The sequence below is a fragment of the Endocarpon pusillum genome, assembly GCF_000464535.1.
Source record: "Endocarpon pusillum Z07020 unplaced genomic scaffold scaffold2274, whole genome shotgun sequence".
Classification (NCBI taxonomy): Eukaryota; Fungi; Ascomycota; class Eurotiomycetes; order Verrucariales; family Verrucariaceae; genus Endocarpon; species Endocarpon pusillum.
This window is the reverse complement of record NW_006916172.1, coordinates 170752-196603: the sequence shown is the minus strand read 5'-3', so window position 1 is coordinate 196603 and position 25852 is coordinate 170752. Positions and strand designations below refer to the sequence as shown.

At 48.9% G+C, this 25852-nt stretch overlaps 7 protein-coding genes across 7 annotated transcripts; 3 read left to right on the top strand and 4 right to left on the bottom strand.

Annotated features, from left to right (window-relative positions):
- Positions 1-1769: 1769 nt before the first annotated feature.
- Positions 1770-2891, bottom strand: EPUS_04812 (uncharacterized protein; the record flags this gene model as incomplete). The annotated part of the gene is made up of 5 exons (XM_007803456.1): positions 1770-1888; positions 1950-2188; positions 2235-2334; positions 2386-2479; positions 2532-2891. 5 exons carry the CDS (start codon positions 2889-2891, stop codon positions 1770-1772), a joined length of 912 nt encoding a protein of 303 aa, XP_007801647.1.
- Positions 2892-7712: 4821 nt separating this feature from the next.
- EPUS_04811 (uncharacterized protein) lies at positions 7713-8846 on the top strand (the record flags this gene model as incomplete). Its single annotated transcript, XM_007803455.1, has 1 exon — positions 7713-8846. One exon carries the CDS (start codon positions 7713-7715, stop codon positions 8844-8846), a length of 1134 nt encoding a protein of 377 aa, XP_007801646.1.
- A 662-nt stretch (positions 8847-9508) lies between these two features.
- Positions 9509-11038, bottom strand: EPUS_04810 (uncharacterized protein; the record flags this gene model as incomplete). The annotated part of the gene is made up of 1 exon (XM_007803454.1): positions 9509-11038. One exon carries the CDS (start codon positions 11036-11038, stop codon positions 9509-9511), a length of 1530 nt encoding a protein of 509 aa, XP_007801645.1.
- A 1417-nt stretch (positions 11039-12455) lies between these two features.
- Positions 12456-13659, bottom strand: EPUS_04809 (uncharacterized protein; the record flags this gene model as incomplete). The annotated part of the gene is made up of 3 exons (XM_007803453.1): positions 12456-12810; positions 12882-13289; positions 13358-13659. 3 exons carry the CDS (start codon positions 13657-13659, stop codon positions 12456-12458), a joined length of 1065 nt encoding a protein of 354 aa, XP_007801644.1.
- Positions 13660-15517: 1858 nt separating this feature from the next.
- Positions 15518-17416, top strand: EPUS_04808 (uncharacterized protein; the record flags this gene model as incomplete). The annotated part of the gene is made up of 1 exon (XM_007803452.1): positions 15518-17416. The coding sequence occupies one exon, from the start codon at positions 15518-15520 to the stop codon at positions 17414-17416; it is 1899 nt and encodes a 632-aa protein (XP_007801643.1).
- A 905-nt stretch (positions 17417-18321) lies between these two features.
- EPUS_04807 (uncharacterized protein) lies at positions 18322-20618 on the bottom strand (the record flags this gene model as incomplete). The annotated part of the gene is made up of 5 exons (XM_007803451.1): positions 18322-18448; positions 18509-18919; positions 19017-19744; positions 19799-20046; positions 20537-20618. The coding sequence occupies 5 exons, from the start codon at positions 20616-20618 to the stop codon at positions 18322-18324; spliced, it is 1596 nt and encodes a 531-aa protein (XP_007801642.1).
- Positions 20619-22493: 1875 nt separating this feature from the next.
- EPUS_04806 (uncharacterized protein) lies at positions 22494-25415 on the top strand (the record flags this gene model as incomplete). Its single annotated transcript, XM_007803450.1, has 1 exon — positions 22494-25415. The coding sequence occupies one exon, from the start codon at positions 22494-22496 to the stop codon at positions 25413-25415; it is 2922 nt and encodes a 973-aa protein (XP_007801641.1).
- Between the last annotated feature and the right edge of the window lie 437 nt (positions 25416-25852).

Here is a 25852-nt window from a genome sequence, read left to right as displayed (position 1 = left end):
TCTTGGGGTGCTCGATAAATAGGTGAGGGTTGATGTGGTGGTGTCAATCGATATATGAGGGTGGGGGGGGGGAAGGAGAAGGCGGAATGGAGTGTGTTGGATAAGACTAGAACGGCAATTCTCGACGAGTCGCTGCGGTTCGGCTGGAGAGGAGGCATTGCTCGGTTTTTTCAACATCCCGCAGCGCAGTTCCGATTCAAGACTTCGTAAGACTCTCTCACGAAATCGTCGACGACGAAAGCTCTGAAGCATGCAGACCACTTATCCGGCCATGACGCCTCCGAGGATAATCTACACTACTCTCCGGCGTGTCGACGGGCACATTAAGATGAGACGCGGGACAGAGAGTCGAGGCAGTGCTGTTTCAAGAGGAGGTCCGAGTCGGCATGCTCCAGGCATCCTCTGCATTCCGGAGAAGCTTCATCATCACCTCATGCAGAGAAGGCGGGTCAATGTTGTCCCAACTGCATACCTAGAGTAAGCACCAACTTTCTCCAGCATCAGCAAAGTCCATCTCGAACCCACCAGAGGCGGGCTAGGTGCGTATGTATTGTAATCCAGGGATTCCGTAGCAGGTCTCTCGGCATGTCTGGGTAGGGGTTAGTACGAGGGCTCGGGTCGGTTGATGTAAGACAGGCGAGGAGGGACAATGGGGTGGCTGGGAACGGGAAATGAGGCGGAGGAGCTGGGGTTGCGAAGCCGAGTGAGAGAGTTCTGGGACATGCTGAGCAGCATGGGCAACCTGGCATCGCTACATTCGTGTCAAGGATGCTGGAAGAGGCGGAGGAGCTGCTGGTGCAGGTGATGGAGACGAGGAAGAGAGTGCTGGGAAGTAACACACGCAGTTACGCTTAGGAGTATGGAAAATCTGACATCTACTATGAAGAAGCAAGGCAGACTCCAACGAGAAAGCCTCTTAACTTTCTCATGAGAGCAACGCTTTGAGAAGGACTCGACCCTGTCACCCTAGAGAAGAACTTGTTTGGTGGCTTGGGTCAGCCAAAAGCAAGAGAAGCACCAGCATCCTGACGTTAAACCATCAGCGGCCACCAAGGGCAAGGCAATATCTATTTTCTACGGCTCAAATTCGTACAATGACCATCAATACAGGCTTTCACACCACAATCCCCATGCAACAGTCTTTATCCGTCACCATTGTCCTTGGCGCTCATATTGAGATGACTGCGCCAGCAACCCCCAAGAACATCGCTACGATCCTGCAACTTGCTACCGAGGAGGACACCAGAATCGTCATCTCAATGTCCGTGTCCTCAACACCAATTCCTTCCGTCCTGGAGATTCTGGAAGTCCACCCTAACATCCTCCTGCCTTTTTCGACCTATCTGGCAATGCTTACACCCATGCACATATAGATAATACAGCATCTCTTGCTCCCTGCTCGGCGATCCAATAGTAGTGAGCGTAACCTACGCTGTGCTTGATGAAGACGATCAATCCTCCACCAGTACCACGGAGTCCTCCGAAGCACAAGAATCCCGCCGCCTCGGCGTTGCAACCTCCTTCCTCAGGGCGGCTCCAAGATTCAAATCGCGGTTAAGAAATGTCAAAACACGATTTCTACGCGTAACCCCTGCGTTTTGCCTGCTTTTGATTGGTCAATTTCTACTGCAATTTCGCAGCCAATTTCGCTGTAGGACACAGCAATTTGTACTTATATCTGCATTCGCTGCGCCCCTTATTTAGATTCTACAACTGGCTATCTCCATTTTCATTCCACATAGCCACGTTCGACAGGATATAACTTCACCTCATGACGTGGCTATAGGAGCTGCCTTGCTCGTAATGACTATAAGCCGTACCTCTAAGCTTTCGCGCCGCTCTACCGGAGGCTGAACACCCTGTAATTGAAATGCAGAATGTGGGCACACTGTCAAAAGTGATTACAGCAGTCAGTAGGTCCCGTCTTCCGCGCCTTTCTGGGGTCTTACATGCGGCTCCATTTTCTCCAGGGTCCGAGTCATAGCTCATGAATAAGCTCAGCTCGTCGGGTGTTTGTTCACTCAACCAGTACCATCTTTGAGCACTGTTATATCTCACATAGTAAACTTCGCCAACGTATTCCCGGGATGGACGATCGGTAGCGATCAAATCGGCCGCGTCGACTGAAGTGAAGTCGCAGAACGCAAGTGGCGCGTCTCTTACAACATGCTTGAGAGGCCGCCAGACACTAAAGCGTTGAGTGCTTGAATCATTGAGAAGCGCTTGAGACTAACTTGATGATACGAATCCGCCAATGCTCATTGAGATATTTCTCGTGCTCGGGCTTGCGTAATTGATAGCGTAAACGCTTCGGGCCAGCGTCGCGTGATAAGTCTACAGGTTTTTCAGTATCGGCGGGTAAGTGGAATTTGAGTGGTGAATTACCTATATGGACTTGCCAGGCAGGCTCATTCGGCGAGTCAAAAGATCCGCCAGCTCCTATCACCTTGCTCCCTGGACTAGATGTTGATTTCCGAAACTAAGCGTGTCAATTGATGTCACGAGATCCCGAAAGTTAGCGCTCCTCGTACCCTGTAGTCATAGCAGATAACGGCCTCGGCTTTCTCCATGTTCTTGACAAAGTGTGCCACCTCTTCTATATATGACTTGAAGACGTTGGATTCGTGTAAACCATCCATGAAGCTACTCGGAAAGTGCTCGAACTGGAAGCCATGATTGTGCAAGCGCGGTCTCGAGACACATTCACGGATATCCCTGATTGGCACATTCTCACGTGTTGCAAGCACGAGATTAGTACGCCGGCTTTCTTCGTGAGCTTCAAGAGGCCCAGAAAAATGGTATGGTTTCTCAGACTGAAACTTTTCGTCGTCCTGAAAAAATCGCAAAGAGGGCGTAGTGACAGGAAGATCAGGCACGTCTTGCAATGACATGTTAGATTGTTCCCTTGCCTCGGACCAGCACTCGTCGATTTTGGTCCAGACTAAAGATGAACCTTCTTGTTCAACTTGCAGCTGCGAAGGCAGATAAACATATTTGCTCACAAGAGCTAAGCTCAAGATTTATAGCTATCACGTTAATCGCACATCTAGAATCCCACTTAGATATAGTAAGTGCTCCACTAAGCTCGATATAGTTAGTATAGTCTTAGACTTCACATTAATTAAGATGAGAATCGTATGAGATTATCAACTTCATCAAAGAAGAATCTTGATTGACATGCTTCAAACACAAACTATGCTAGTGCAATATGCGTATATTTCGCCATAATTGTGAACTAAATTAGCTTGCCCCGAGGAGAATGCCTCAAAGCCTTGCTCTTCTCAATAATGCCTTAGTTGTCAACCTGCGAGGACACGTCAGCAATGACTTATTGGAGCAAACTCCAAGCTACTAGTACTTATGCAGGGGCAGACGGCTTCTTGCCGAGCATATAATGGGAAGCTCTGCACACCTGTCTACAAGGCGTGAACAGGCATTTCGCATCAATAAAGCTGTGTGACAATCTGCAGGAGATACGTAGAAAGCAAGTGTCAACCTGCTGTGCAGAGTGCGTAGAGAAGCAAGTTGATTGATAGCTACGGGGGTAGAGAGCGTAGATCTATGTACAATTGGCTGTACCGTACAGCGAAATTAGAAGCGAAATTGCGTCGGAAATTGACCAATTAGAAGCAGCAGAAACGCAGGGATTACGCTTATTAAACGCGGCCAATTAGCCCTCTCAGAAGGTCAACAGCAAGTTATTCTATTCAGCTAGAGGAGGGGAGCATGCGTAGATATACGTAAAAATCGGCTGTACGACACATCGAAACTAGAAGCGAAATTATCCCTTCTCCTGTCGTTAATTGCTCCATTCATTGATTGGTTGAGATACCCGCCGCTAAAAAAAGCTTAGCCTGAAAGGGTCCAATGAAAATACATATTTGTAACCTAATTCTTTAGCTGCATAACTAGCTTACATTAAATGAGATTCTGCAACTGATGCTGCCATTCCTCCCTCCTCTTTGACTGTTCCATGTGTAAAGCCCAACAACTCGAGTTGTAGCAGATTGGTACCTCACACCTAGTACAAAAATGGCGGGTCCTTGGGGTACCAGTCCGACTTCGTTTCGAAACTCGGGATATATTGCCGGACACTTCCCGTAATGCTTTTGGAACCCCTCCACGTCGACCGTGAGGCGTACACACTACGCATTGACGGTAGGTCTCTCGTTTGCCCTATTTATGACCCTTGCTATCCTCTTTTCGTACTATAAATAAGCAGAGATCTTGGTACTCACGAGGAGGAGCTCTCCGCCGTAAAACAGCTCCAGGGTCTTGTAATAATCTCTGTACAATTTTCTCTTAGAACTCAACATAAGAGAGTCCTTTCTCTTTACAGCTTTTCTTTATCTCTTTATAAAGAATGTAGCTATTTATAATAGCTGCGTCAACAATCAGATAGAGTAAGGGGAACTAGTTATGTAGATGATAATGTTAGGCAATTAAATAATAGCTATTTTGTTGTGCATGACTATCAGAGCCTCTCATATTCTTATTATAATCTTCAAGGGCGTATAGCTTTCGTAAAAGCCACATTTCTTCTCCTTTAGCACTTCTTTTATCTAAAAGCTTTGCATTCTTTAATAAGGCCCTAAGGCGCTTAACATAGTCGAAATAGCAGTATTCTTTAGTCGTAGGATCATGAATAGTAGTCATTATAGCGCGAACAGCTATATCGCAGAAGCTAATATAATTGACATTATTTATAACGAAGTTGTACCATTCACTATGATTATTCTGCCTAGTCATAGCCTTACGGAGATAGGCCAGCTCTCTAGGGATTCTAGACCCTGCCTTTGCTGTACTATTTATACTAACTTCGTGCTTGTAGAGTTCCTTGTAGAGAGCACGTATAGTAAAGAAGTTGTCCAAATGAATCACATAGTAAGGTGCCGGCCGAGGAAACCGTTCAGTAAGTGAATCCACTAAGTCGAGCACTACTGCTTCGCTTTGATTCCACTCAGGGTAGCTACCTATTTCGGCCACCTTCTCCTGAATAAAGATGAAGCGGAAATCAACTATATAGCCATTTAGGTAATAGAGGCTATAGATTTTATAGCCCTTACCTGCAGCCTTGATATTCATATGTATTATATGTTTCAAACAGTCTAAGAACTTGACCAACTGTTCGTTAATGCCTAAGTTCTGTGGAAGTTGGTATAAGGCAGGCGTTGTAGCAGCTCGAAAGGTATTGGCTAGAGGGCCAACCTTCTCATACCATTACCTATCTAGAAGGTCTCCTGGCGGGTTAATCTTTAGATAGCGAGAAATCTGTTGGAACCGGGTAAGGGAGATGTATTCTATAATTGGCTATTCAGAGAGATTATCATCTATATTCCAGTAATATAAGATATCTCTACCACCAGGCTGCGCTCCTAGTAAAAGGATTGCACCAAAGTAACCGCCAACTTCAGCCGATGTAACTTCTTGCTAAGGACGTTTGGATTTGCCAGCTTCTTCCTCTTGCGCATATTGATTTGTATTCTCTGCAATCTCTGTAAAGAGTCTCTTAGGAATAAATTAATGAAATAAGTCTAGAGGGCCAGAATAAGGTATTTGAGTAAATGGCTGACCATTAAGACCTGTATTTGGGTCAGTAGGAATCTTTAGCTTTTCAGGGTATGGCTGACGTTCACCAATATGTTCAAGTAAAATTTCGAGCTTCTGTGCTTTGTTTCGGGTTGCTTCAAACTGTTGGCACCATTCTGGCTTAGATTCTGCTTCAGATCTCTTCTTTTTAGCTGTTGCAGAGGTATTTTGGGCTCGTAAGGGCTTAAAGCATCTGGAGGGCCGTGGTTGAGTATCTCTTGTGGAGGAAGATTCCTGATTGGGGGTAGCTTTCAGCGTAGTAGTAAGCTGGGAATGTACTTGGGACAGATGACTTTGAAGCGCATTTTCGGCCGCTTTTCGACTTTGAAACTTCGTTCTTTTTGGACGAGGCAGGTCTTCAGCTAATGGAGCGTCGTCTGCCTTATCGGTAGGTCCAGAGATCTCTTCTTGGTGCGTTTTGTGGACCATCTGGTTTGTTTACCTTCTGTACTTCATGACGCGAAACCACTTTACTATCCTGAGATGCAGCCTTGGCACGCGCAACGCGGGGCCTTGGCGCCAAGGATTACTTGACCAATCAATGAATGGAGCAATTAACGACAGGAGAAGGGATAGGAGAAATAGATTAATCAAACGCAGGCGATAGGCAGGAGCTTCGCATAGAAATTTCAACCAATGAGTGCTTATACAGTTCGATAGAAGCCAATCTTGTATCTCGTTTGCGACTAGTGCTTCTGCTTGACAAGAGACATAATAAGTGTACCTCGTTCGCTAATATCTCCTTAGCCAATTAGACAGTTCCAATTCATGGTCGACAGATGTGTATGATTAGTCCGATATTATCCGTCCAAGGGATCTTCGGTCCCGGCATGAGTTGTCTGATCAACCAAGACCTACTGATCGGGTTTGACCTCATTAGAACTTACATAACCTAGTTTATGCAGGGATATTAGGCCAAAAAAAAATGGGTGCTTCCAGCGTATTTATTAGGATTTCCCTATCCTCTTCTCTAATCATACCAAAACTTAAAACGAGAACAGTTCCTACCTACGATCATTAGAATTTGTCTCATTGTCATAATTGAAGCTTATAATTTGCATCCTTTTCAATCCATGTCTCCTTCAGAGTTGTCTAAAAGATCAAGCATTACAACCTCGGTTGACGCTTCAGGCAGATTGCAACCATGGAAGCTTTTTTCCTGTATGCAGATTAAGGAGCTGGAAGAAGGTGATCGTGCTGATTGCGGACTGAGCGATGGAGGTATCAATAGCAGTGCTTCGATCAGCTTAGTTTCGAGATCAGGTGAGCCTCTCATCCCACAATGGAAGGAGATACAGAGAGCTGACAAAAGCGGATCGATCAGTATCCAATGATGGCACGCGTCACTGTCAAACATCAGTCACAGGATAAGAGCCAAGAGGGGAGGGACGGGTTCTCGCAACGGGCCTTGAACTGCCGATCCGATTTCTGAGTATCAAGGCTGTCACAATGTGATTCATGCACCGACCAAAGCCGACTGGGCGATATGTTGTTTACTGTCAATCCGAAAATTTCTACAATCTCTGGATATAGAGAACAACAACAATCAACTCCCATGAAACAATGACCATGAAATAAAATAGTAATGTTAACGTAGCAAACCATTATTGTTGAACAGCAACAGTTGTATTATTTAGCTGGAACCTAGAAAAACCAGAACGGCAGCTGTAGCTAAAGTAGCGTTGAGTGATGCCAGAACCACGCTAAAAGATACGCCAAGCCTAATTAGAACACGGGTAAATCGTACTCAATTATGGTTAGGGCAGCCGTTAGTGATGTCAAGAGGTGCAGGTACATGAGGTGCAGTGGTTATGGACCTCATGAGGGAATTTCTTGATGAATTCCCTCAGTATTCTAGTCTTTTGACCCATGCTTCGTGTATGTGGAGAGCGTACGGTCCATCATTATGACAGCAGCCAAGCAACATCAGTCCAACAATCGAACCTTATCTATATTAGTTTTACAATTTATTCTTAATTATTGTTGAGTGGGACTTTGTTATAATTATCATTGATGCTTAGGGGCTGCAGAGACTTTGGGATTGATAATAGTTGACGTTTTAATTGAAAAACACCGTTTTCTATACTACTGTCACTTGCTGTGCGTCTCTGAGTCCCAAGCTCATGGGCCAAAAACGTCCATGGGGTCTAACATGGCGCTCAAGCTCTCTCTTCGTTGTGGGAACCGTCGGCATTGCATTATTCACAGACCTCTTCCTCTACGGTATTATTGTACCCATCCTTCCCTACCTACTCGAGGATCATATCCACATACCTCACAACCAAATCCAGGGCTATGTGTCCGGCCTGTTAGCAATCCATGCCCTTGCCAGCGTCCTGTTCTCCCCCATAGCCGGTATTATCGCCGACCGAGCTTCAACTTCGGCCAAGTTACCCTTTCTCGGCGGCCTGCTCGCTCTGCTTCTCGCCACGTTACTGCTATGTCTGGGTCAGACGTTCGCCGTTCTGGCGATTGCTCGCGTATTGCAAGGTATGAGTGTTGCAGTTGTATGGACGATCGGCCTTGCATTGGTTCGTGATACCGTGGGCCCGGAGAAGTTAGGGACCACTATTGGCTCCATCTTTGGATTTGTATCCATTGGGCAGCTGGTCGCCCCTGTGCTTGGTGGAGTAGTCTACAGTAAGGCTGGGATTCTTGGAATATTTTGGATGGCATTTGCGGTCCTGGTATTGGACTCTGTGATGCGGGTCATGCTTATCGAGAAGAAGACTGCGGAGAGATACGTATCTGCCCAACAAACAGAGGCGGGCGTATCTGGAAGTGAAGAGGATGATGGCGACGCCCTAGTCCGAGACGAGGCTCGGGAGGAAGAGCCGTTGCTCGAAAGACAAGAATTGCGAGCGTATAAACTGACAGGTGGTGAATCACAAACTGTTATAACGTGGGCGTTTCCCTTGATATCTTGCCTAAGACATCCGAGACTGCTTACGGCGTTGCATCTTGCACTGTCCCAAGCGATCCTTTTGTCCGCGTTTGATTCTACTATATCTACAGTTGCTCAAGAATATTTCAGGTTTACGTCCTTGGAGGCTGGCCTACTCTATCTCGCTATAGTGGTACCTTATGTCATTGGGGGGCCTATCGCTGGTCGGATCGTCGACAAGAGAGGACCAAAGGGTGTGGCAGTATTTGCATTTGGGTTTCTTGTGCCTTCATTATCTCTATTGCACCTCGCTCGCCCTGGAGGCAAGGACCAGGTTGCGATTTATTGTGCTATTCTATCCTTGAATGGGTAGGAATGGCATGTATTGGTGCGCCATCAATTGTCGAGGCTTCATATGTCGTTTCGATGTACCACAAAGCTAATCCGCAGATCTTTGGTACTCACGGCCCCTGGGCCCAGCTTTACGGTCTGACTTCTATGGTCTTTGGCCTCGGGCTCACTATTGGCCCTCTTGTGAGTGGGGGGCTCAAAGTCGAAATCGGTTACGGGAACATGAATTTAGTTGTATGAGTGATGATCAAATTCTTTTATAGAGCTAAGACGCTGACCTTATCGCAGATCGCAGCAATGTGTTTGGTCACTGCAATTTTCTCTTATATATTTATCGGTACGGAACCGAGATTGGGTTTTTGAGAGGTGAAAACGGTGTATCTTCCGAAGATACCACACATAGAGTCTGCTATTGAAGGTACATCTATCGGTTAGGTTCACAACCTAAAAGCGCTGTCCTTTTGGTGGAGTGGTAGATGTATTGTTCCTCTTATAGCGCCACCTCAAGTACATTGATTCAGTTGATCAATAATACTTGACCCTCTGCTATAAATGTTACTCCCTGCTCACTCAACCAATCCTACACCTTGACCAAGCCTAGCCTTGTCGAGGACCGTAACAGGTCGACCACAAAAAAAATGAACTTGCTTTGCCTCAGTCGAGTTGTAGGCGGTCCCAATGCTTTCATAGATGGCGTCCATCCGTGCCAGGCTTTGAAGAAGTCAGAAGCGGCTCGGTCTCTTCATCTTCAACTCTTATGTCCTCATTATCATGTCGGTTTGCAACTTCTTCACTTTTTCTTGCAGATGGGCGAATGGGTCTCAGCCAGAAAAGCGGTATCACACCAAGCACAGCCATCATAGCGATTGCTAACCATGGTAAGACAATAGAGCCTTTGCTCAACCCGATTGTAAACATAGCGCCACCCATTGCTGGTCCTACTGTGCGTCCGATTGCAGCGGTGCTGGTCGCAACACCATTTAAAGTTCCTAGAATTCCTGGGCTAGTTGCAGAGTTTGTCAAGAGGATTGTGCTGCATGGCCAGGCGAAGACTGTGAGCAAAGTCTTAAAGATCATGATGGCTAAGAGAGCAGCTTCTCGTGCAGTGGCCGAAGGGATAAGAGCCGCGAATGGAACTAAAGCATACAGAAAGACAAAGGCAATAGCGCCAACTCTAAGGCAGGGGAGTACACCAAGTTTCTTGACGGTGGGGGGAAACACGACAAATTGCAATACCATTCCCACCATTCCATTGACCATCAACAACAATCCAATTCTGCTGGAGCTCATTGCAAAGCCATCAGTAAAGAGAAACCAATTTTGCCTTCCATGGCTCATAGGGGCAGTGGATGAGCGTGGATGATGCATGAGCACTGGGAGTAGCTGATCATATGCTACGGAGTGCATCGCAAGGAGACCGTATTGTAAGAGATTAATCTGCGACTGCGAGGTGAAGACCGATTTCCAAGTAAATTGTTGAAGTTGACTAGGAGGCTCGGACTTTTGAAGGCTGTTGCGTGCTCGGCCATGCTCAGTTGGCCTTTCATAAACTGCTTGATGTGCCCCTTGTTGATTGAAGCCAGACACCGACTCGGAAGGCTGATGTTGACCAAGATTTATTTGTCGAGAACAAGGCCTTAGAAGCGCCCGACCGAGATGCAATCCAACGTCGTTCTCGTTTTGTGAAGTATGAAGGGTCTCTCTTAAAAACAAAAAGCCAACTGCAATGGTAGGTACAAAGAGGCAGCAGGTAGCCAAATTGGGAGCTGAATAAGGAAATCGTAAAAAGAACGAAGATGATCCAAAGGATAGGGGATATTTGTGAGCAGGATCGGCTATCATCCCACCCATAGCAGGCCCAACCATACTACCAATGGTCCAAACAAGCGGCATGATACTAAAAGCTCTGGGCTGTAAGTCCTTCTGAGGTACCAGCTCGGCCGTTGCAGTGCGAATGATTCCTCCATTACCTCCACCAAGACCAGCGAGAGCCCTGCTGATAAGGGCTAAGCTCAAGGTTGTCGAAAAGCCGAACATCAAGCTGGTGATCATGGTGCAAAGGAGCCCTGCGAGAATCGTGCGCTTCCTACCAAATCGATCTGAAGCCCGGCCCCACGTGATTGCGGTAAGGAACTGGCAGAAGGAAAAGCTGGCGGCGCAAATTCCGGTCCACTTGCCAATACCATCGCTACTCACTCCAAAGCTTTCAATCATCTCTGGTAGATATGGAAAGACTGACGTGTAAGCGATCGGCTCTGCGAAACGACAAAGAGCTGATATCATCATACGCAACCTCATTAGAATAAGCCATAATCTTGGGAAGCTAGGGAGAATAGTCCGTACCCAGAGCCGACAGCTGACCGCAAGGCTGTCTAGACTTTTCCTCCATACCGCACGACAGAGTCCGCACGATTGAGATACGATTAGGCGAGAAGACTCCCACAAATTAGAAGGGCTGGATCTTCGAGCGAGTCTTGAATCCCATTGCCGCTGGCAAAGGTTGGTCTGGGCCGTACGCTACCTTCCAAACAGGATGGAACTCGAATATGCAGGTGTTGAACTTCTGAGAGGGCCTATTGGCCAGGTTTCATACGCGGTGTCCCTGCGTTTCGCCTGCTTTTGATTGGTCAATTTCTACTGCAATTTCGCTTCTAATTTCGCTGTACGGTAAAGCCAATCGTACATAGATCTACGCTCTCTACCCCCCTAATTATCGAACAACTTGCTTTTCTACGCACTCTGCACAGCAGGTTCACTGCAGGTAATATGCGCTGCCCTGCACCTGTACGTTGTTCACCGCTTTACAGTTGTTTCGGATTGTATGTTTCTTGAAGTGTTCATTCCGCGGGAATGGGCATCTTGCAGCATACTAATCGGTCAGACCGTATGAGCGCTCACTGGCCAATTTTTCTACGCGTAATCCCTGCGTTCCGCCTGCCTTTGATTGGTCAATTTCTCCCGCAATATCGCTTCTAATTTCGCCGTACGGAGTACTCTGTACCACACGACGAATTTGTACGTGTATCTATGCACGCTGCCCCTAATGAGATAGAACAGCTTGCTTTCTGCGCCCTCTCCGCAGAAGGTCACACCAAAGCTATTCTGAGAGCCCTGCGAATATTCCTCCAGCTCGTCACACCGTTGCTTTGCTCTTCTAACAAGGGATAGGCGGTGCTTCTCTTGCACAGGCCTTTCTGACCAAATGGTCTCACCGAAACTTTTCTTTCTACCTCAATTGTTTCTCTAGCAGTTCATCACCCATGCGCTTCAAGGCTCAGTTCATCTTATACCTCGCCCATCATCCTCGATAACGACCTTCAGAGCCGATTGGAAGTTGTCCATATCTCTTTGAGGTGTGTTTTTTATCTAAAATTATGCTTAACTCTAGTTGCTCATGAAAGCGAAAAAGCATCTCGAATGTGCAGCTCTCATTGTGCCAAACCCTTACACCACTCGAATGCAACAGAAAACAGATTTTGTTTTGGGAAACACCCCACAAAATCGCATGGAGTATGACCTAGTAATTACAATAATTAATCTCATTTAATCTACAACACGCAGTAAGTGATATCTTTTCCCAGCAAATAGCCGGTCTTCCCTTATCAACGCCCATCATATCCTCCTATCCCCCTCACTTCTGGTAGACCTGGATATGCGCATTTCCCCCACAGAGCTGCTTGTTATTCCCCGTACACGGCAGATTGCACGCGTTGTCATTCGGGTTATTGCTCCGCGGATTCAGCTCGTTGCCACAAACACATTGGTTTCCCTGCGTCACGCCAAAGTACGTGAACCCGGCGCACGTGCTCGCGCAGGCGGCGGGAGTTTGGTTGTTGGATGTGCTCTCGGGGCCATTGAGGGCACGCTGAGCGCCGCCGTTGTTGGTGCATTGCAGGTAGGTGTAGGGCGGCACGGATTTGGGGATCCCGGTCTCTTCGGGGGTGGGGCAGGGTTGTGCGGGCACTGTCACGGTTGTTCCTGGGAGTCTGGAGGTTGGGAAGGGGTTTGGTTAGCTAACATTGAAATAGCGGGATTTGGTACAGGTGAGGGAGCTTACGTGACTGTTTGCGCGGGGAGGGTTACGGTTTCTGCATCGAGAGGAAGGGTTACGGTTGTGGGGATTGTGACGGTGGTAAGTTGGTCGTCGCCCGGAAGTGTCACCGTCGTTGGCACCGTTACCGTTGTTAATTTCCCGTCAATCGTGATGGTGGTGACTTGGTTCTCGCCCGGAAGTGTTACCGTCGTTGGCACCGTCACCGTTGTTATTTCCCCAGCTCCTGGCACAGTGACGGTGGTGACTTGGTCCTCGCCCGGAAGCGTCACCGTCGTTGGTACCGTCACCGTTGTTATTTCCCCAGCTCCTGGCACAGTGACGGTGGTGACTTGGTCCTCGCCCGGAAGCGTCACCGTCGTTGGTACCGTCACCGTTGTTATTTCCCCAGCTCCTGGAATAGTGAGGGTCGTTCTGCAATATGACTGGTCAGCCAAATGGCGCCTTGCATCGGGCAGCATGTACAAGGGAATGAGGCTTACGTTTCAGCTGTGCAAGTCAGGGTGGTGCTTGGGGCGGTGGTGGGCTGAGGACTGGAAGTCCGTCCAAGAGCACAGTCACAGGCGCTGCTAATCCTCGGCAGACTGGAGGAACACGGGGTGACGAAGGTCGGCAGCGGATGTGTTGAGGTGGACAGGAAGGCCGAACAGAAGGAGGCCACAGGGCGAGTCGGGTTCAGCAGCGCTCGGAGGCAGTTGTCCTGCTCGCAGACGGTTCGTTTCTTGACGACCGAGGCATTGACCGCGGCGAGCAGGCCGACCACGAAGACCATAGAATGGTGCATGATGGCGAGGAGGACGATTGTCAATCAGCTGATGTCAGAAGGGGTAGGCGTTGAGGGCGAGGTATCACAATGGACTTTCAACCTACAGATGGTATCAGATTAATCTTGGGAAGGCATTGTTCCTCTCTTTGTACTCCTGATCCGCTCGACGCTAGAGACAGACAATAGTGGTTCTGGGGGAATATTAATGATTCAATAGACCGGCCCCTGGCTAACAGCTAGCTTGGTAGGTCTTCATTAACCCCACAGCCGGAGCTAATGCGTAGAACTTGCTGTCGCCGATTTGCGAGTATCGTTTGCCTGGCAGCAAACTCCTTCCGTCGGGCGTCAAGCAAGACTGGTGAAGCAATCACGAAGTCAATGATTAGAGAAATCATATCTCAATCCGAGCAAGGCTTCGGTATACCCGGCGACAGGGAAATGTGTAAAACTTGGCCCGTCTGAATCGGGAAATCAGTGGCCCATGGAAGTGGTAATGACATGGAGAGGCTAGTACTATCTAGTCTTAATCAATGTTTCTAAATCTATTAATTGACAGCCGAGATTCCGGATTTTTCAGGGGTTTGCCGTATTCGTACTAGACCGTCTTCCCTACTAACCTAGGAAGAGTTACTGGGTATGTCCTGCCTCAGCTCGCCGGTCTCCTGGTTCATCACTATCATTATGTTAGTTAGCAGATTACTGAAAGAGGACCCCAGCTACTTCCAAGTAGGAAGGGAAAAACTTAATCTGTAGCAGAATTAGTCCTCTTCGAAGTTTGATTATCCTGACCTGTTCATGTGTCCACCCAATGCTAACACTCAGCTGAACATTACATGGCTAATGGCGAATCTTTCAGAACGTTCAGAACCTATCAGTCACGAACTACAGGAACATTAGCGTCCTTAGCTTTGAATATCAACAAAGCCACCTTGAGACCCAAATTCTCCTTTCTTTCAATCTTGCCGGATACCATTCCTTTTAGCTGTTTATACTACTTAGCGAGTAGAGCGCCAGCTGCTAGGTCCTCCTATCCAAATGGGGAAACTTGTCATGGCCCGACAAATTAGGAACAGTCTGGCTGGCCTGGTCTGGCCACTGATCTGAAGGTTATTGACGTAAAAAGCTTCCAGACCCTTGCATATCAGTCTTCAAGTGTTGCGATATTCAATCATTAGCACTGGTCCTTTGACTCCTCACCACGTGTTGTCTGCACTCAAAGCCCGTTGTCAAGCTTGTCGCGAAGGCCTATGCAGATATTACGGGATCTTATTTTGTCAAACTGTATGAGCGCTCATTGGTTGAATTTGTACGCGAAGCCCCTGCATTCGTCTCCGTTCTGCGAAGACCCTTTTTCAGTGAATGCGGTTAGACCGCCCATTAAAGTTCAGTTGCCTTTTTAGGTCGGGGCTAAAGAAGAGTCACGGTACGGCTTTCCAACAATGTTCTTGGCACGTTATCTCTTAGCGTAGTTTAACAACCTGTGATGCACAACTTCGTATTGTACATATGTCTACACACACTCATCTCTTATTAGTTAGATAGAACAACCTGCTTTCTATGCAGCTCTTGCAGAGTATTATACAACTACATATCTTTATACACTCTAAGCAATCTTGCGGTTAAGCTCGGTTCAAGCGCACTCTGGCGACTCCCTTAGCATTATTTTAAGGGGGTCTCTTTCTGCCAGTGCTACTTACGCAGATAAAGCATGCCGATCTAGTGCAACCCGAGTAGCTCATCCTCCAGACAAGACGTCTTCCGTTAGACTGCGGATGGACTATAAGTTTGAATATTTAAATATAGTCAAGGGAGCTCGCTTCGCTGCTAGAGAAAAACACATGATTGAATGACTCTGGATTCATCTCAACTTGGCAAGATGAGCAAGTCCCCTTTGGAAGTCTTCACCTATCAGCCATTACCTACAACATCTGATGGCCCCATCATTCGTCTCCTTAAGCTACTTCCAGGTCCAAGCGACCAGAAGGTCGCGTGTAAGATGGTGCCCACTTGTCTTAGAAATCCTCCGTCTTACGAGGCTCTCTCTTACACTTGGGGCCATCAGGGTAAGACCACTGCCATCGTGTGCAACGACGCTCATCTGGACATCTCACAAAGTCTCGAGACGGCGTTACGCCATCTTCGTGATCCTAGAGAGCCGAGAGTGATTTGGGCTGATGCAATCTGTATCGACCAGTCCAACGAAGTGGAGAAGACCCACCAGGTCTCTCTCATGCGGGATATCTATCGGAAGGCTACAAGGGTCGTGATCTGGCTTGGTCCAGCGAGTAGGAACGGCCCGGGAGAGCTCGCTCTGGATCTTGTCCACTACCTGGCAGCGGCCTCCAAAGAGCCAGCTACCGCTGTCGAAGTATTGCATCAGTCTGCAGACATACGCCTGCTAGATCATTTCGCAACACAGATATATGAGATTCATGGTATCCAAGCCCAGCCCAACCAAGCGTTCACCACAATATATAAAGCATTTTTCGAACTATTAGAAAGGCCGTGGTTCACCCGGACTTGGATTTTACAGGAGGCCGCTGTTGCATCCGACGCTATCTTACTGCTTGGTACAAGATCAGTTTCATGGGCTGAGTTCTTGGACGCATTTGCATTCTCCCTTAAGCAGCCGAGTCTCATGACAATTATGAACCCTGGAAAGCTGGAGTATGCAATAGGTCTACTTACAGTGTGTCAGGCCGTCAAGCGGGGATCTGAGCAAAGACTGTTGGACCTTCTCCTTCAACACCGGAACTGCGGAGCAAGCGACTCAAGGGATAAGGTTTTTGCTCTATGCGGACTCGCGCGTGATGCTGGAGCTGATGGTCTCGATGTCCAAACGGATTATAGACTCGATACAGCAGAGGTATACAGAGACCTGGCCATCAAAATCCTGAAGCAATCTGCGGACCTGGCACTCCTCAGCGTGCCACGTCCTTCTACGTCATCAAACGTAGCTGGGTTGCCTTCGTGGGTTCCAGACTGGTCGCTCTCAAGCCACTCAACCTCCTTCAGAGCGCGAGACTTTTCGGGCGACTATCTATTTCGCTCGAAGGCTTCCAAGGACACCATACCTGATCCGAAATTCTCTTCAGATGGCAGGCTGCTCGCAATGAATGGGATGGTGGTGGATCGCATCATCAAAGTCGGATCTTTGCACGACGCAGATACGGAATCGAATTACCTCACCAAAATCCCCAAGGAGCAAACAATTCTCAACGAGTGGGAACACGTGTCGGGTGCCCGATCGTGGTCCAAATACTTCACTGGCGAAAGCAAGTTGGATGTCTACTGGCAAACCCTTGTCGGCGGCTGTCCTGCCCAGAGTTACGAAGAGCTGCGAGGTCAATTCCACGATTTTGACCGCACCACCAAACGCTTCCGCATGCTGCACTGGGTGGGCCTGCAAAACTATCGTAAGACGTACATTGCCGCGTCATACGTCATGTTGACCGTCTCCGCCATGTCCGATGGATTTCGTGGGCGTTTGACCAGTCCGCTGACGGGCGGGTATGCGACTTGGGGGTTCGCTGCGAGGATGGCAATGGCGGTACGGCGGAGGAGAATGATGAAGACCGAGAAAGGCTTCGTGGGGCTTGCATCAGGTGAAGCCGTGATCGGTGACTCCATCGTTCTATTCCAAGGTGGACATGTTCCTGTCATTCTCCGATGGACGGGAACGCGTTGGCAGCTTGTCGGGGATGCGTATGTGCATGGCATCATGAATGGAGAAGCATTCAATCTTGACAAGTGTCAGATGATAGCCGTGGCTTGAGGCTGGGTAAAAAAAATTGCATTCCTTTCATTTTGGTATGCGTACAGTCGAAAGGTAAACTCATACTGACTATCAGGCAGGAGAGATGTTGCTCATTAATAGCTTTACCGTGACAAGGACTAATCAAGTAACTACCAGGGTCGTAGAAACTCTGGTGGGATCCCATTCTGCCTTCAACTCTTTCAAGATCTCGAGCCTACCTTCTCCGCAGAATCGCAGTTCGATCCGTCTCTTTCTTGTACCAGTCTGAAAATCAATATACGTTGACTACTAGTAGTTAGTAGTAACGTCTTCAAGTTGAAAACACAACAAAGTATGTTGACTTTGTCAAGACAAGTACCCACGCCATGACAGCCATAACCACTGCACGTGATTATTGAGCTTCGCCGCCATGCTAAGCCCGCGCAATCATCACACTTCGACTCTGAGTCGTTAGGCACAACCGTCATACTTACCATCAAGAATTTTCGCACCTAGCTCCGGTCCTTCTAGGTCGCTGGGTTCATTACCGTCCTGTACATGTCACACAGCAGCAGTGGCTTCGATCATTGTTTATTTGAAAGCCCAAGCACGCAAACAAATCTTGCTGTCGCGCCGTTTGACCTCCTAGTTTCAGAGTTGTTGGACCTGTATAAAAGATGGCTTTAGTGCAAACCTTCTCATTCTACTATGTCGCGATTTGATTTCGACATCATCCACTGTCTTTGTCTTGATCTTGTCAGAAGGCATTTCAACCGCCGCGCCGTCTTAACGCATCTGCTACAAGTATTCTCTCCCCTTCTCTCGAACGACCACCATCGCTCCGAGTACCTCTGCTGCCCAACCTCCTACCTTAGTGACAACCCAACCTTCACTCTCTCGATCCCTTCCCGCACACACATCGCCCCTGCACGCGACCCCATCATCTACGGCTTTGAAAGCGTCGAAAATTGTGGGTTAGCCAAGGCAAGTGAGAAGGTGGAGGGATTGAAGTCCGCGCCATACCTCTTCAGGGCGGATGGGAAGGGAAGTAAGGGTGTAAACCGGATGCGGCTAAATTGGTGTGTGCATTGAATTCGGCCGCCGGTCACATCATGAGAGTTGTCTGCTCACACAATGACGACCTCGTGGCAGAGGAAGTCTCGTGGCATGTTCTCCAGTGGCAGTTCTTTACCAGTCCATCGCTCTGGCACAAACTCGTCGAGCTTGATTCTGTCGCTGGCTGAGAGATTTGCCGTTACGATATCATGGCTCCCGCTCTGTTGTTGTACCACATTTTCGGTGTCGTCTTCGTATTCTTGATTGCCTAGCGAGCACAGGAATTCAGCAAGCTCGTACTCATTGATTTCTGCCACTCCAATCCTGCGGTATGTACCAGGCCCTTGGTCTTCGGCTTTTGCCAGTATCAGGCCCCTTAAAATCTCAATTTCCCACTCACCGAAGGTTGAGTCAAAGATGCAGAAGACAGGGAGAAAGACGGGCTTCAGCTGAACGAGCTTCTCAAGCTCGATCTCCTCGTCCAGCCTGATCGTACCGAATTTCATCTTGTAAGTGCATTTGGGATTTCTTGGCGGTGTGTTTATGGCGACAATGTTGTCTGATCCGTGGGATATTATCGTACCAACCTTGGGATCCATCTCCGATGATGTTGCTTCCGTTCGGGCCTGTGGGAAGCCCGTCTTGAGAAATGCCAAACGACAGCATTGTCTCTCCAGTGTAGTCCGGGTGATCGTTCGACCTGATCATTTCAATCAGTTCGGCATCAGGTCCAGATGTGCTCCGCCTAGGTCTCTCGTCAGGGCGGTCTGGTTGAGGTTCCATTGTATCGACACGCAGTAGCGGGGCCGACAAACGCAGATAACCCCCTACGACTGAAGTGAAGGGGCTTGTTGTCCATTCGGTGGTGGCATTGAGCAGCCTCGCCACTGCCTTCACCCTTGTGGCATTTTGTTTAAAGCTCGAAAGGATCGGACCGTCGATAGACATCCATGACCAAGACGGCGCTCTGTGCTCCGATGCTCGGGTGGCGTGCAGCGATGACTCCCAGCACAATTGACCGAGAAGGCTGTACTCCCAAAGGCCGGCCAGGTATTCTCCCGAACTTGGTACGAGGGTAGAGACTTGTCTCGCCAGAGCAGATATGGCTACCATCTTGTCGGACGGGTAAGTCAGATTCATGTAGACGTAGTCTTGCACGAATGCCTGCCACATAGGCAACAGCTCCTCTGGCTCTACCTCGGAAGGACTTGCCCACGGGTACCAGTCACGCGCGCTGGAACTTCCATATCTTGGCGGAATGCCTTGTGCAAACCTCTCAGAAGCTTTAAACTCGAAGCATTCGAAGAGAACCTGCGTATCTGTGAAGTGCACAGCACGAGGCTAGATAATGCGCTCTTGCAGAACCCAAGCGCGTTGATTGAGAGGGGCTATGTCCACTAAGGCTCTCCATTCATCCTCATCATAACAGCAATATGTACCGGCCCGGAGTTTTCCGTTACCTGCCACAACCTCCACGATTCCATTGGACAGTGTTGCTGTAGACCTAGAGCGAAAGAGGCCTTGACTGGGATCAGACGAAGCAGTTGCTGCGACCGTCAAGTATGAGTTGGCGTAGATTGCCCACAAGGAGGCCGCATTGCGGTCCCAGTCCTCTTTAGAATCTTGTAAGCAGATATCAAAGTCACTCCGGATATCACCTTCGTCACCAACAGCACTTCCCTAAGACATGCCCTTCCGCCAGAAACTATACGTGGTGTGGACTTCCCTGTGACTACAAAGCAGAATCTCTCCGTTTTAATCAGCGGTCAAGCATTTGTAGTCCCTTGTGCACAGGAAGTCTTTCTGCGCCTTTTCAGGGATGTGACGTACCCGAAATTCTTGTTTATGTGGAATATCTGCATGCCCCCTCCGACATCAACAATCAAGTCTCGGGACGATGTGGAGTTGTACACGAAGATCAAGGCCAATATAGTTCGATGGAACAACTGCGATGAGGTAGACATGTACGAGGTTCTGGAGAATGCTGGCGAGGGTGTGCCGCGGGAGCACTTGGAAGCTATGGGACTCCCGGACGGGGTGGAGTGGGAAGACTGGTTGGTTGATCTTATGGAGTAGGTCGGGTCTAAGCTCCGACAAGCGTACCGCTTTCGCAGGCAGGCGTCCGGTGCAAAGGTATGCTCAACCGGCCATCAGAATTCTGCCACTGGCCTTGACGGTGGCGCATTCTTGACGTTCCCAATTCTGTACCCTTTCTCCGTCTCGCCAGCATGCTCAGCGGCCACTTGGATTTACCTTTAACCACACCCTTCGTTTTTATCTTCCACAGGCAATTCAATCCACACCACCAGCTCCTCCTTCAGCCAGACCTTCAAAGCTCCAGGCTCGCTAGGCACGCCTCCCGCTTGCAACCAGTATGTGGTGCCTACTTTTTGCAGTCGGTAAAATGAAATGAGACAGTGGCGTCATCCAGTGGTTAAAGTAAGTAGCGATTATTAACTTTGGCCCAAAATAATTTAACTAGGTTAGCAACGCGTAGTTGTATGGTGGAATGCTCTCGCTTCACTCGGTGCCGCAAGAGTACGTTCCTTCCTATATGGATTCTCAATGTCATCATACATCCACACTTCAATGACTACCAGGTGGTAGAAAGCATTGTAGAATATGTAAAAGCAGCACTAACAGCTAAAACACAAACTGGCACCCGAATCAAAGAATGTCATGTTGTAGAAGAGTAATAAGTAGTTATGATATCCCTACCAAATCTGTCTCTCTGGGAAAGATATGATAGCGCTAGTTACAACGCACTTTTCGATGGGACCAAGTGGCACTCATAGTTCTGATGCGTGATGCACAGCTGCTGTGATAGATGCGTAATGGGTTGCTTCCTGATTTTAGGGCATGCCACGAGGCTGAAGAAAATCTCTTCGATATCGGCTTCATAATCATGGCATGACCTTGCTGAGCAGCAGGTCGAATCACTACAACCTATTGTGAAGAGTGAGGAATTGATTTTTTAAACTAACACTTAGCGTTGAGGTGCTGTGCTGAACAATCGAATGCTTTTGCCTACGTCTTCTCAGACAGACACAACCATCCTCTAGCTGTTGAATTTTCTGTTACTGGGCAGACCGAGCTTGATGTCATTATGAATGCCATTATGAGGTGTCAAACAAAAGCTAGTAAACGGTCCTCTGAGGGCCGCGGTCCTTTTGGTCCAACATAAGGGCTATCAAGTGGAGAGGCGATGGTGAGAGGAGACGGGTCAGTGCCCATCAGCGGAAAAGGCACGCTCACCTTTGGCATGAATGCATCGCATAACCTGGATCCGTAGATAGAGGGACAGTGCGGCTATGGTGCAGGTCTCGAGTAATGACCGAGTATTGTAACCACCATATATTCCTGGCCATGGTAATTGGCTTCATGACGGACCCCAATCAACAAAATAGCAGAGTCAGACCATCAAGGCAGAGCCTGAACTAGTGTGATCCTGAGAGCCGCGCCCAAAAATGTTGTTAGAATAGGAACATATTCTCACTTGCCATTCATTTTGTGCTATTGTCAGTATAACCATCAATTGTTATTGGGGATTGTGACAATTGTGCCAAGCTAAGGAAGCTTGGCAGAAAAAAACCAACCCTCATAAATTGTGCAACTACCTTTGCCTGAACGAAAATCCACCAATTGCAAAACCTCTCAGACATAATCAATTCAGCACATTGCTGGTTCCACAAGCAAGACGAGTACCTCTGTGTACTGACAAGATATCTTTGTCTTTTGGGGCGACGATTCGAACATCAAGACTCCCAGCATGAGTCGGCGGACAAGCTATTGGTGAGTCACATGGCAATGGCGCCTCGCACAATCCAAGCCGCTGACCCACACAACAGTTTGTGCTCTCTTTGACAACTTCAACTGCAGCATCCAAGCAGCCTTCACCTTCTGCCACTCCATCGCCATTTCCTTATTGAGTAAGTTAATTATTTCAACCTTTGTTTCAAAAGTCTGCATCTGCGCGAGCAGACACACTTTGATGAAGCAACATCCTCCGAACACATAACGCCTGGGGGTCTTCAATCCTGTCCCTCATTCTACTTCGTCAATGTCTACAGCATCGGCACCATCGCCTCAGACATCACGATTCAAAGGTCCTCGCAGACATGTCCCTCGACTTGCGACAATAAAACGTACTCCCGGTCAACCAGCGTTCATTCGCCCACCAAGTCTCAATGCACCTACACCATCTCGATCGCGAGTCTCACTGACTTGTCCAAATAATGCTTGTCCAGACCCTAATATCATCGAGGATGACGGACGATCAGTCTGCGCTACTTGTGGTGTTGTTGCTCGAGAGTCTAACATTGTCAGCGACCTGCAGTTCGGTGAGACATCCAGCGGTGCCGCTGCCGTTCAGGGCTCCTATGTTGGTGAGGGTCGTACCCATGGCCAAAGCTCTGGTGGACCTCACCCTGGTTTGGCACATGATGGGCTCAGTTCTCGTGAGTTGACGACATTGAACGCCAGACGGGAAATCGACTCTCTGATCAACAATCTACGAATACCCGCAAACCTGGCCGACCCCGCAGTGAACATCTTCAAGCTAAGCCTGGCTCATGCGATCTATGACAGTGATGGAAACAGAGAGAAGGATAGGAAGAACTTTGTGCAAGGACGCAGTATCCGTACCGTTGCTGCCGTTGCTCTCTACATTGCATGTCGTCGGCAAAAGAACACTAACACAATCATGCTGATTGACCTTGCGGAGACAATGACACCACAAGTTAGCGTCTTCAAAATGGGCAATATCTACAATCGTTTGGTCCGTGCTATCTGGGGCAACGCAGATGGAAGTGTTTCAAGCTCTGGCTATGTGGATCCTATCAATCCAGAAAACTTGATCCGACGCTTTGCGAGGGACCTAGAATTTGGATCTCTCGTTGGAAAGGTTACTGAAGATGCTATCCGACTGGTGCAACGAATGGACAGAGATTGGATGACCACCGGAAGACGGCCGGCTGGCATCTGTGGAGCAGCGCTGATTCTAGCCGCACGAATGAATAACTTCAGACGGACGGTACGAGAAGTCGTTCTTGTTGTCAAGGTGTGTGAAGTCACTGTGAACAACAGACTAGAGGAGTTCCAACATACCGCCACCAGCAAGTTGACGGTCCAGCAAATGAGGCAAGGTGATCACACTGCTCCTTCAGATCCTCCGGCATTCCAGAGGGCGAACGGTGAAGGAAAGCGGCCAAAGAAAACAGGACGAAAGAGGAAGAATCAAGCTCCAGAAACTGCGGCTGAGATTGAGAATAGCGAAGAAGAGAATGAAGAGCGCCCAAGGAAGAAGGGACGAGTTGATAAGGACGGTTTTGCTATTCCAGACATACCCATCGATCCATCCCTTCGTGATGCAGCTTCTCAAGAGCCACCATCCGACGAAGCGGTGGCTGCTGCATTGACAGCTGCGGTCAATAGTGCCGCAGCACAAGTGGAAGAAGCTCAGGGAAGTGGTTCAAATCAAAGCTCGACTACGGCGCAAACCTCAGCACAACAGCCTGATAGACCACGACGACCTGGCAGGCCAAAGGGATCCAAGAACAGGCACGCCCCAGACGAGACAGATGCCGAAGTGGCCCTTGAAGCTGAGATCGAACATGACATCCTTGACACCATGAACAGTGAAGCTATGCAACGTGCCACACCTTCCGTCACGCCTGCACCATCGGCCAGATCAACACCTGTTCCCGAGCCATCTTCGAATGCCGCGCCTGACAAATTCAACCAACCACCCGCTTCGTCCTCACAGCAAACAGCCAGCGTAGATACCTCCAACCAACCACCCGGTCCGAATTCGAACGCTCTAATCATCACGCAACAAGAAGCCACCCACTCCAAATCCACAGAGGTCCGAATGGACCCGGAAATCCTCTCCGACGAATTCGACTCCGACCCCGAAATCGCCAACGTGATCCTCTCGGAACCAGAAGTCCGAATCAAAGAGTGCATCTGGGTTGAAGAAAACAAGCAATGGCTGCGCGACGAGCACGCGAAGCGCATCAAAAAACAACTACAAGATGCTGCTGATATCGCTGCGGGAATCGAGCCCGGTTCGTCGACGGCGAATGGTCAGAAGAAGAAGAGGCGGAGGGGCAGAAGGTTGGGGGATGTAAGTTACCTGAAGAATAACGATGCTGATGGGAGGGCGGGGAGCGAGAGTACAGCGGGAGGTGGGGGGGAGGAGCAAGATGAATCAGCCAGAGCGAGGAGGGCGGCTAGCATTGCTATGAAGGGCATGCTGGAGCAGAGGGGTTATTCCAGACGGCTAAATTACGAGGCCCTGAGTAAGATGTTTCCCGATGATATGGCGGGGGTGAGGGAGGCGAGTATGGAGAGTCGGAGGACGGCGGGGAAGAGGAAGCCTACCAGAAGTGCCTCGTCGCGAGAGAGTAGTGTGGTTGGGAGTAGTGACCCTACTACTGCGTCACCAGTCCGGCCATCAGCAGCTTCAGTGACATCTTCAGCCTCCCCGCCCAGCAGACCAGCTTCAGCTGTCTCCTCGAATACCAATACCAACACCAACCGTCCCGCAGCACAGCTCCCAACCCCATCGACCTCGCAGGCTACGCAACATCAACAGCAACAAAGCCAAGCTCCTCCACCATCCTCTGCCGAATCCGCACCGTCCCAACCCGCCGTACCAGCACCAGCACCAGCATCAACGCCACTAGAAGGCGAAGAAGAGCTGATTGGCGTCCTATCTGAAAACGACGAGGACAGCCCACTCAGCTCCCTCCAACCAAGCGGCACATACAACTCGCCTCTGATCGGAACAGCGATGGGCGGTGGCTTTGGAGGTGCTGGTCAAGACGGGGATGACGATGAGGATGAAGAGGAGAGTGAAGGCGATCCAGAGGATTATGTTCAAGATGACGATGACGATGGTGGTGATGGTGATGAAGTTGAAGATGCGTTAAGTGGGCGGTTCGGCGGTGGGTTCGGCGGTGAGGATGAAGACGGGGAGTGAGATGGCGGGTTGGGAATGACGGGGAAGGGTTTGGACGACTCGAAGCTTACATTGATACTTGTTATTTTTTGCCAGCGCCGGTATTGGCACGCGCGTCGATTAAGAAGAATATCGGATTTATCTAGAGCTGGGCATTCAAGAACACAGAGCTGAGTCCTTCATCCGGTGCTTGTCTGGCCTGTTTTGGCACACGATAGATCAGAGGCATGGCGAAGATATGATCAGGAAGCAGCATACGAGACGGCTTAGCTAGCTAAGCCTGGAATCTAGAAAGAAAGAATTTACATGCAAGTCGAAGTTGGTATGCTGCGTCGGTCACGCTCTTGAAGTATGTTTGTTAGTGGGTTTCTTCATTCTGATATACTTATGAGACGTATTGTCGGTCATGGATTGGGCAGGCGACGTATGGGAGCATGCCAAGGCCTAGTTGCTGACAG